At 38.9% G+C, this 12,455-nt stretch overlaps 1 protein-coding gene across 1 annotated transcript; it reads right to left on the bottom strand.

Annotated features, from left to right (window-relative positions):
* Window positions 1-9,741: 9,741 nt before the first annotated feature.
* Window positions 9,742-10,507, bottom strand: LOC148013502 (pentatricopeptide repeat-containing protein At5g27110-like). The gene is made up of 2 exons (XM_087667901.1): window positions 10,137-10,507; window positions 9,742-10,042 (listed from the first exon to the last, which is right to left on the bottom strand). Exons 1-2 carry the CDS (start codon window positions 10,505-10,507, stop codon window positions 9,742-9,744), a joined length of 672 nt encoding a protein of 223 aa, XP_087524027.1.
* Between the last annotated feature and the right edge of the window lie 1,948 nt (window positions 10,508-12,455).

The raw sequence follows: 12,455 nt of genomic DNA on the forward strand, positions 1-12,455 counted from the left end.
TATGGTAGGGATAGATGTCTAGAAAAGAAATGGAAATGCTAACTCATTTGGGTATGGAGAAAGAAATTGATGCCTTATATGAGAAAAGGGTTTTACACTCAATGGTAACAAGAACGGTGCAACCATATCCAATCTCCAATCTCCAATCCAAAGGTTCCAATGACCCCTACATTGAATGCTAAATGTAATACTAAACCTATGCCCCCTTAGGGCACCCCCAAAGTGGGAGCTAAGGACCATCCAAATTCAAAAATGGCACTTAATTCTAATACTATCTATGAACCAGATTAGAATATCCAAGAAGTGGACTACCTAATCTCTAGAATATATAATTGAGATAGAGAACTATGATATATGCACCTAGTACGTCTATAAGACAATGGTACAATGATAAAGCAATGGCTAGTGATGTCACTAGAGAACCAGGTGGACAATGGAGGTATGCCTAGATGGAGTGTTTCTCTTTCGATCTAGGAACCTAAACATATGTGTGTCAATTCACACCTAATATCTCCGGCATGGCAATGACGCATATTCAACATTGGCATTGTCATGATGTATTCTTATTTATTCTTTATTATGAAAGTTATCTTCTATCTATTTTATATATTATTTAGAGCTTTGTCTTGGGGATTGTAGCCAACCAGAAGGTTTCCAAGCCTATGTGGTAGAAGGAGGAGAAGTTTGGTATTCAAGGAATAAACAAGGCTTTTTCTTGAAGGTGAGTAGGGGTTATATTTATTTTGTACTCTCTCGAGCGAGCGAGAGTTTTCAAAGATTCATGAGTCACCTTTACTCGCGAGCGAGTGAGAGAGAGTTTTCAAATATTCATGAGTCACCTTTATCCTATGTTCAATTGAGAGAGAGAGAGAGAGAGAGAGAGAGAGAGAGAGAGAGAGAGAGAGAGAGAGAGAGAGAGAGAGAGAGAGAGAGAGAGAGAGAGAGAGAGAGAGAGAGAGAGAGAGAGAGAGAGAGAGAGAGAGAGATATCTTTTTTACTTAGATATATGAGATTATATTATGAACATGTGCATGTAATGTGTACATGCTCTAAAAGCATCCACAAATACACATATACTATTTTTAAAAAGGGTTTTAATAATTAAAGAGAAAGAGAGAGATGGATTTCTTTTTTAATAAGATATATGAGATTATATGATATTTAAATATTGAACATGTGCATGTAATGTATGTACATGCTCTAAAAGCATCCACAAATACACACACTATTAAAAAAAGAGTTGAATTTCTTTTTTAACTGAACACACACACAAACACACATATATATACACGTGTGTGTGTGTGTGTGTGTGTGTGTGTGTGTGTGTGTGTGTGTGTGTGTGTGTGTGTGTGTGTGTGTGTGTGTGTGTGTGTGTGTGTGTGTGTGTGTGTGTGTGTGTGTGTGTGTGTGTGTGTGTGTGTGTGTGTGTGTGTGTGTGTGTGTGTGTGTGTGTGTGTGTGTGTGTGTGTGTGTGTGTGTGTGTGTGTGTGTGTGTGTGTGTGTGTTTTGCACATATGTATATACACATACATGTGTATATACCCGAGTATGTATTGTTCGTGTGTTTTTATAGTTTATGTACATTTGTGTGTGATTTTAGAGTATGTATAGATTGCATGAACATGTTCAACCATTAAAAAAATTTTCTCATCCCATATGCTCAATTTTTTAAAAAAATCAACTCTTTTTTGGTAATATATGTGCATATGTCAATGTTTTTAAGTATCTATACATTGCATGCACATGTTCAATGAGAGATGAAGCAAGATGAGATGCCTGAGGAAAAAGAAAGAAAATAAAATAAAAATAATGAGAGGGAGAGGAAAGGCACACATTTACAAGACTAGATAAATAGACAGACACATATGAAACACATATATACACATACATGCATGCATACATACATACATACACACATATGTATGTGTGTGTATTATTCATATATATACACATACACACAAGTGCACACACATGAGAGAGAGAGAGAGAGAGAGAAGAGGAGAAAAATAATGAGAGGAGAGTACTCATACTTATGAAACCACACAAATGGACATGAATATATAAAACACATACATTCACACACATCTGAATAAATATAAAAATGGAGAGAGAGAGAGAGAGAGAGAGAAGAGGAGAGACAATGGATACACATTTATAAAATACAACACTTACATATATGTACACACCCACATATGTAGATACACACGAATATATATGTGCAATATGTATACAAATGTACATGTACATATATACACATGCCTACACAACATGCACATATATAAGATGAAGAAATGTGAGAGACAAGGAAGAAAAAGAAAGGAGAGAAAATGAAAATGATTATAGTAAGAAAGGAGGCACACATTTATGACACCACACAAATAGATGCACATGTATTACACACACACACACACACACACACATAGAGCATAGAAGAAAGAAGAAGAAGAAAAAAAAAAGAAAAAACATGTGTGTATATCATTCATTCACACATACACACACACACATGAATGTGTGTATGCATATATTTATATATTCTCTATTTATTATTAAAAGGACTTAGGGATGCCATGTGGCATTCTCACGTTACTCCCCCTAAATTTTTATCTCCTTTATTCTATATTTTTTCCAATTTTTTCTCTCTCCTTGATAAGTAAAGAGAACTCTCTCTCTCTCTCTCTCTCTCTCTCTCTCTCTCTCTCTCTCTCTCTCTCTCTCTCTCTCTCTCTCATACCATATTGTTATCATAACTGAATATTATTACATAAATTATACATGACCTATAATTAATATATATAATGATGATCATGATGATGATACATATGATGTAATTATACACTTGCTCAATAATATAAATATTAATTATAATTAATCATACATTAACATAATTGATTATGTATTAATCATTAACTATGATATATTAATATATACACTATAGGTTAAATATTATTATGTATAGTTAAGTATTCAAATTAATTATAACTATTATATATGTATATATATATATATATAAAATTATATATAATTTTATATTTGATATATGTAATATTGATTACATATTAATTATTTTCTATTAATATGTTACTACTTTTTTAAAAATTTACATAGTATACACACACACACACACACACACACACACACACATGCATATGCATATATATTTATGTAATGTTATAGGCTCAGTGTGTAAGAATAATATGCATGCCATGATAAGCTCAATGTGTGAGGATAATATGCATGTCATGATAGGCTCCATGTGAATCGAAATCACCATTAAATGTTTTTGTCTTTGAGAAACTTTGAGAAATGGTCGTTATGGTTCTTTGGAGATATAGTTTAGGCTTGATCCTTCCACTCCCTATATATCACGAAGTGCCATATCCCCATATATTGCATATTCATGCATTTACTATTGTATTAGTCTAAGCTTCCAAAGCTTTTGAGGTTCAAATTATACTCCTTATATCTACCTTTTATGAACCATTTTGCAACATGAAACATGCTTTTGAAACTAGCGTGAAACGTTGGGAGAATCTAGACATGAAATGCCTAGTTTTTATCATTAAAAGATTTTTGAGGGGTGCCATGTGGTTATCGTGCATCACCCCTCAAAATCTTCTCTCTCTCCTCAATAGGTAAGGGCTATAACTCGAGAGAGAGATCCAAAACCACCCCCACACCCCCCTTTGTCACACCACCTCCTAAAGCTGCCCCAAGTCTTACAAAGCATGGAGGTCCATGCAGGATGAGGCTCTTTTCCTCTCTCCCTTCCTCCTTGATAGACCAGCACACGATGCAAGTAGGTGTACACATACACAAACACACACACACACACACACACACACACTCTCTCTCTCTCTCTCTCTCTCTCTCTCTCTCTCTCTCTCTCTCTCTCTCTCTCTCTCTCTCTCTCTCTCTCTCTCTCTCTCTCTCTCTCTCTCTCTCTCTCTCTCTCTCTCAACAGACAAACAAGTGGGGATGCAAGGAAGTAGTGCATGGATAGGTGTTGGGCACCAAGGAGGTGTAAAGACAACACATGGGTAGGCAACATGGTGCAAGCATAAAGGCAGGATGCAAGTGTAAAGGAGCAATGGAGTAGGGATAAAGCTATAAATGCACCTACGAGGCGCCAAGCATTGGGAATATGGCATGGAGCAATTGATGGGCTTGCCCTCTCTCTGTATCTCTATAATGAATGAGGCTAAGAGGAGAGAGGAGAATGAGCAAAAGAAAAGAAGAGAGAGAAATACTAGAAGAGGCGAGAGAAAGATAGAAAAGAAGGGAAAAAGAGGAAGGAAGCCATGGAAGATGAAGGAGAGGGTGAAGAGTTAGTTCTTGATAATATGTGGATACCCTAAACTGGGTCTCTCACACCTTTTATACCCCAATCAATGTAATTAGGTATCTAACCCCTAGTTCCTATACACCCAGCTTGTTACACTCCATCTTGACTCTAAAATTTTTTACCCTAAAAAACAAAAGATAGCTGGAGGGACTTGTCAAAGTAGCTAGTGAGTGGGGTTGCAAAGTACTACTCTAATCAGCATTACAATGACAACATTAGATAGGGAAGGGATGTGTATCCAAGGAGAATAGGTTCAAATGGCAAGTTTAGCTGATATAGATGCCGAGGGCATAGTCGCAAAGGAAAAGTGCCATCAATTCAATTTAAGTGAGGGCATGAAGACTATGGATAGCATGTTGTCTACCACCAACCTGCTGAGGTAAATCTGTCATAACTTTTGATGGGCTACTCTAGATAGGGCATGCCATATGTCAAAATGAAGCTTACGACAAGCACTTTCGGCCCATATATGAAGTGTATGGTTGTAATTAATACATGTATAAAACTATTCTAAAACAATGTGCAGTCTACATATAATGTGGGGTCAAAAACGAGGCATATCCATCTAGTCTTTAGCCCATTGGGCCTCTTGGAAGTGAGAAAACTCTTCCACAGTAGTGGTTGGGTGCCAAAAGGCTTCTTCCAAGGGTAGGCCTTTCCATTTGATGGGGTACTCCTTGATGGATCAAGATCTCAAGTGTTTATCTCACTGCCCAATGATTGTCTCACGGATATACTGAATGATGCTTTCTTTGTCTATAGGAGGTAGCTCTTCCACATAGTCCATTAAGGTGCCAATGAAGGGCTTTAGCTAACTGACATGAAACACATTGTGAATCTTGGTGGTGGAGGAAAGCTCTAACTAGTAAGCCAAGTCACCAACTCTATTGAGGATCTAATAGTAGCCATAGAAACGATGGGCCAGCTTGTCACTATGACTCTCCTTGAAGGTGGAATAACAAGATTTAGGCACTTTCAAGAGAGCCATCTCTCTCTCTCTTGGAATTCCAAATGCCTTTTTTTCTCATTAGCATAAAGCTTCATGTGATCTTGTGCTTCTAAAAATTCACTTTGCATTGCTAAAGTAGGGCATGCATGCACTCTAGGTCCTCTATACTATAGGGGTTGATATTTTCATTAAATAGGATCATAAGGAGGAAACCTTATACCCATATAGTCCCTCAATGCTAGACTAGGTAGAGAAACCCCAATGCTAGACTAGGTAGAGTTGTTATATGAAAATTCAACCAAGTGGAGCCACATATCCCAAATGTATTTTATATCATGGCAAAAGTGCCTTAGGTAGGTCTCAAGCCATTTATTTACCCTTTCAATCTGACCATCAGTCTCTGGGTGGTATGCAATGGATGGAGCAAGCTTGGTCCCCCCTAGATGTGAAAACCGCTTGCCAAGAGTTGCTCATAATATTGGCATCTTGATCATGCACTATGACTTGTGGTAACCCACGCAACTTAAATACATACTCCATAAACTAAGTGACCACCTGAGATGCAATATATTGGGTCTTAGTTAGGATAAAGTGAGCAACCTTAGTAAGGTGATCAACTATCACATATATACTCCATAGCGATATATGTCCATTTCTCTTCAAGAATAGGTAGGGGTTACAAGAGAGAGACCAGTGGGTCTAAGTATGTTGTCCTTATTTTATTGGCATAAAACACTACTAGCCACAAAATCATTGACATCCCTCCATAGACCCTTCCAGTAAAAACTCTTGGTAATCTGATCATATGTTTTAAAAACACCTAAATGACCAACAATGGGGTAAAAATATACCTATTTCATGATCTTCTGTGTGAATGGAAAAGTGTGGGGGATGACAATCTTGCCATGGGACTAGATAAGGCCACTTTTTAGCTAAAATTATGAGTTTTCATCCATTATCCTATGCTATAATTTCTAACAATATGTGGTTGAAGTTCTCGTTCAACAAATAGGTCTCTTGAAGCTCCTCAATCCAATCACTATGTAACTTTGAAATCGAAGACACTTTGTATTTCCACAGTTGTGATAGTGAATCGGCCACTATATTGTATTTGCCCCTAGTGTAAGAGATATCAAAATCATGATTTTGCAAAGTTGCCACCCATGTCAAAAAGTACATCTTAATCCAGACATCAATGGAGTACTTAGGACACATTGTTAGTGAAAATGACATATAGATTGATCTTAAAAAGGTGCAGTGTTAAAAATTGACCCACACCATCCAACACTATCTCATTACGTGGTTTTCTTAGTCTCTCTTCATGTAATAGATGCTTCGCCAAGCATTATGCGACCATTACAACCCCTTTGACTGATTGGTTAAAAAAAGAATCATTCTTTTGGGATGCTATTGTTGATCGCAGCTTTAACAAGTTGAAGGAAATGCTTACTTCAACCCCCATCCTTGTATGCCCTAACTTCTCAAAAGAGTTTACCATTCAATGTGCTGTTAGTAGCTAAGGTGTTAGTATTGTCTTGCTGCAAGAGCATAATGTAATTGCTTTTGAGAGGTGTAAGCTTGATGATAAGAAGATATAAATAAATGTTTATAACCATGAGATATTTTCCATCCTTCATGCTATTAAAAAATGATACCATTACCTACATGGTAGTCGATTTAGAGTGAAGAGCAACCATTGAGTCCTCTAATACTTCATGACTCAATCTACCTTGACTTAGCTATCTGCCAAGTGCACCTCTTGTGATTTGTTGTAAATGAGAATGTTATCAAAGAACTCTAAGCACAAACTTGAACTAGAAGGGATATAAGATTTTATTTATGAGGCTATGAAATGTGACAAGGATATTAGTCAATCCAAAAGGCATCACTAGAAAATGATAAAGCCCAAGGGAGGTAAGCCCTGAACTAGAAGCATGAGCGAAAACAAGAGCTATGGTGGAAGAAACAAGAGCACGAGAGATACACAATGTGGAAACTCAAACAGTCACAATGTGTGACCGACCTTCCCTTTATTCAAATGTCACTGAAAAAATAAAGAATGAAGTGATAATGATGGGCACTCACCACCTCCATTGTGCAGGCGCGAATATTGCTAGTATACTAATACATAAGCAACTAGGCAAAGGTGCCTATACCCCCAACAAGAACTTTAATAATCTGACTAAAAAAGGGGAATTCATGGTCATGATGTGCTTTTGAAGGCTACTTGTCTCAGATATGAGATCCATGTATTTCCACTTCTGTAATCTAGATTTGAGTATGATCAACTTTTATTTCGTGCTTCTTTTGCACACGTTTTTTGGCCTCGAACTCATGACCCAAAGCTAAGAGTCTTTGAGTATTTTTTATGGTGCATTCAAGTACTTCAAGCATCTTCAAGTATCACTATTCATTATCATATATACTGTCATGTTATAGGCTTCAAGCAAGATCGTTGCTATGGTATGGTACGTAGTGATGGCTCCTAGGTGCTTGTATGTTCCCATTATTGTATATTTGATTTTATTGATTACCATGATCTAAGAGGGTGTTGGCAATATATATTTCATAGGTGTTAGGCACATTATTAGGTTGATACTTTGGTGCCTATATGGGCAGCTAGGTAGCTTGGTCCCTCACTTCCCATCCTATAGTCTACAACAATTCCACTCTTATATTGTTGTTGGATCGCATTGATTTGGAGAGAGGGAGCTTGGAGATACTATTGATCATGACATGTGCCATCATTTGTGTGGTTTGTAAGATACATCTCATGTCTTGAGTTATGGATTTCATTGTCTATTCATTCCTTGAGTTCTTGCATTCTCTTTCGCTGATCAATCTTCTTAGTGTTCAACAATTATATTCTCCCACTTCCACTGCTTTGATCACTCTCACATGTCTCTCTTAACAAACTCACTCCGAAAAAAGACCACTTTACTCCTTGGTCCAATGCCTTTGTCCCTTTTGGGTGGGATATTTTGCGTCCGGGCTGAGCCATCTCTTCAGTCTCTTCTATCACTCTTTTTGGGCCTGAGAGGGGGAGTTGAGCTAACAAAACTTGCCTCCTACATTATCATTATTTTTTGTCATTTTTCTAGCTCATTAAACAGCCCCAAATAGGCATTTTTGCTTTTTGAATGACACTCCAGACTTGGTCTGGTTCCAACATGCTCTATAAAAGTGATTTGCTGTGCACATCACCTTCATCCCTTATCCCACACTCTATGCCATCACCTTGATCATCATCATTACCCTCATCAACCTTCATCCTCAGGCTTCAGTCCCCCAAAAGTTGCCACCCAGCCATTAGATGTGTCACCCCTGCTGCCAGCCGGCTGCCAGTCTGCCAGTGCTGCTGCCAACTGGTTGGAGATTCCTCCCTGCCGCCACCCTGCTTCCTGGATGTCTCCAGTGGTTGTGTTTCAGTCTGAAGCCCACTGCATCAGCTCCCACTCCTGTCATCAGCCTTCTCCATCCTCTGAAGGTCTGCATTTTCAGGTCTAGGCTGCTACCCAGCATTGTCTACATCATCTCAGTAGTCATCTACTGTCAAACACCTCCCAGAGATCTGAATTTTTGCTGCCAACTGCTCCAAACACCAAATTCAGAATCATTCATCACCAATTGGCCCTCAGCTGCTGCATTTTCCTCATGCTCAGCTCATGTCTAGTTCATCTACATCATTCTTGGTGGGATCCGCACAAGGAGGAGGACACTCTCCCTCAGCCTGCTCCCACAAGAGTCCGTTATTGTTCGACATCACTCCTTGAGCACCTACACGTGTATCATTTTCATTCATTCATTTCAACATTCATTCATACATCAGATACATCTATTTTCTCTTTTTGCATTTTGCATTCGTGTCTGGATTCACTGTATTTTAGTTGTGTTCAGACACTGTGTTTTCTTTGCAAACCCGAGCGCATCTTCGCACTCATGAGGATGGCCAAGGCAGTCGTCGTCTCATCCATGGAAGGGCGATCTTTACCGTCCACCTTCATATGTACAGCAGGCAGCCACCTAGGCAATCTTGTGGATAGCCTCCAAATTGGGGAGTGGTTCTAGCTTAGGATCCAGCACAGAGCTGGGAAACTCACAAATGACTATTGGTGTCCAGATGGGATTGGTCCAGTCGCATGAGGCCGAGCACTGAGCAGGCAGGTGAGAGCAGTTCTCCTGAGACACTACTGCTGTTGCAGGAAAAAGTAATTACAACCCTCAAAAAACAGTACCGCTTCTGATGATTTCAAAATGTATGTACTGACCCTGCCATGCCAGTTGTAAGTTGCTACACGCTGTCAAAGTATGAGTCAAAATGATTTTGGTGGTCTCTACACCTTCCCATTTCATCTTCTCAAAAAGGATAACAGCATCAAGAGCTTGCCTGTTCTCTATAAAGCCTTCTATCATTGCACCCCATGACACCACTGTTCAGTTCATCAGCTTCTCAAACGCTTTCACGCGCCTCCTGCAGGTTCTCACATTTTGCATACATGTCAACAAGACTGTTCCCCAGATTAACGTCTGACTGCAATCCACTTTCAATGAGCCATCCATGTATCACCCTGCCTTGTTGTATACTTTTTGTGCTACTAAACAATTTTAGTATGCACAAAAATGCAATTTGCTCTGGCTCAATGTCCTCCTGAAGTATTCTCTGAAGCCATGCCAGTGCTTGAAAACCATCCCCATTTTCACGATGCCCACTGATCAATGCACTCCATGACACCAAATTTCTGTGTGGCATCCTGATAAACACATTTGTTGCTTCATCCAGGCTAACACATTTGGCAGACATGTCAATAAGAGTGCTTCCGATGGCCACATCAGAATCAAACCCACTTTGCACTTTGCACTATCTGATCATGTACTAGTCTGCCCTCCTTCACATTATGCACACTGCTACATGCTTTTAATGCAGCCAAAAAAATCACCCTATCTGACTTCTCACCCTCCACTTGCATCTTCTTGAAAAACTCAAGGGCAAGATCGCTATGTTCAGACTGAATACATCCCAAAATAATGGTACACCATGAGACCACTGTATGATTCAAAAGATTAGAGAATTTGGAGACTGCATCTTCGAAGTAACCCCATTTGGCACACATGTCAAGAAGCGGATTGCCAATCACAAATCTAGACTTGTCCCACCCACTTTGCATAATTTGCCTTGTACCAGCCTGCCCTCGATCAGTGCTCCCATGTTGATACATGCTTTTAGAACGAAGGAAAATATGAGTTTATTAGGTTTTGTGCATCTTAATTGCGTTTCTTTGTACAGTTCAAGTGCTCAAGAATCATGTCTATGGTGCACATAGTCCCTAATCATTGCACCCCATGTCACCACTGTATGAGATGGTATACTGTCAAATATAAAGCGTGCCTCGTTTAGTCTGCCACACTTCACATACATGTCCAGGAGAGAGCTACCAACGATAACATCAGTTTCTAGTCTACATTTGATAATCTCATCATGAATGTACCTTCCATATTCGATAATCAAGTCTAATCTCTTTGCTCTTTCCCTCCTCTCCGTCTTTTTCTCTTTCTTCTTCTTCTTTTATCCTTCTTCTTCTTCTCTCTCTGTCTCTCTTTTAAATTAAAGAAAAGTTAAAATAATTAATTAAAAGAAAATTTTATTTAATTTAATTAAAGGAGAGAGAGAGAACCTAGGCCTTACACATAAGCGAGAGCGGAGGGCCTTTTAATTTGAGAGAGAGAGAGAGAGAGAGAGAGAGAGAGAGAACCTAGGCCTTACACATAAGCGAGAGTGGAGGGCCTTTTAATTTGAGAGAGAGAGAGAGAGAGAGCCTAGGCCTCACAGTGAGAGAGAGCGGGGGAGGAGGGGGAAGGGGCTTTTAATTAAAAAGGGAAGGGAAAAGAGAAAATGAGAGATTACACGTGAGAGAAAGGGGAGGGGGTTTTAATTAAAAAATGGAGATTTGGAAAAGATTGTAGGTTTGGGAAGCCCTCAAGAGGTTAGGGGCTTTTCGAACCTACAACCAAAATAATATAATAGTAAGATTCTTCTTCTCTTCTCTTCTCTCTCTCTCTCTCTCTCTCTTAAATTTTAAAAAAAAATTAATTAAAATAAAAGTTTATTTGATTTAATTAAAGGAGAGAGAGAGAGAGAGAGAAACCTAGACCTTACACATGAGAGAGAGAGGGGGAAAGGGAGGAATTAAAAAAACTTTTAAATATTTAATTAAAAGAAAAATTTATTTGATTTAATTAAAGGAAATAGAGAGAGAGAGAGAGAGAAACCTAGGCCCTACACATGAGAGAGAGGGGGGGAAAGGGAGAAATTTAATTAAAAAGGGGAGGGGGAAAAGAAAGAAAGAGAGAGATTATACATGAGAGAGAGCCTAGGCCCTACAATGAGAGAGGGGGGGCATGGGTTTTTAATGAAAAAAGGGAGGGGGAAGAAAAAATGAGAGATTACACATGAGAGAAAGAGAAGGGGAGGGGGTTTTAATTAAAAAAGGGAGGATTGGAAAAGGATGTAGGTTGTTTGAGAAGCCCTCAAGAGGTTAGGGGCTTTGGGACCTACAACCAAAATCATATAATAGTAAGATTCTGAGAGAGAGAGAGAGAGAGAGAGAGAGAGAGAGAGAAGCTAGGCCTTACAATGAAGGAGGAGGAGGAGGAGGAGGAGGAGGAGGAGGGGGAGGAGGGGCTTTTAATTGAAAAGAGGAGGGGGAAAGAGAAAATGAGAGATTACACATGAGAGAAAGGGGAGGAGAGTAGGGTTTTAATTTTAAAAGAGAGGTTTGGAAAATGTTGTAGATTCCGGAAACCCCTTGGAGATTCGAGGCTTTTTGAACCTACAACCAAAATAATATAGTAGTTTAATTAAAAATGGGAGGGGGAAGAGAAAATGAGAGATTATACATGAGAGAAAGGGAAGGGGAGGGAGTTTTAATTTAAAAATGGAGGTTTGGAAAATGTTGTAGCTTTAAGAAGCCCTTTGGAGATTCGTGGCTTTCCAAACCCACAACCAAAATAATATAGTAGTAAGTTAAAAAAATACTATTCTCTTTCCTCTTTGCCCCCTCTGTTTTTTCCTCTTTCTTTTTCTTTTTTATCATTCTTCTTCTCTTCTCTCTCTCTCTCTCTCTCTCTCTCTCTCTCTCTCTCTCTCTCTCTCTCTAATTAAGAAAA

This window comes from Lygodium microphyllum, chromosome 26 (assembly GCF_053477565.2).
Source record: "Lygodium microphyllum isolate KBCC chromosome 26, Lygodium_microphyllum_v1.1.10, whole genome shotgun sequence".
NCBI classification, from domain to species: Eukaryota; Viridiplantae; Streptophyta; class Polypodiopsida; order Schizaeales; family Lygodiaceae; genus Lygodium; species Lygodium microphyllum.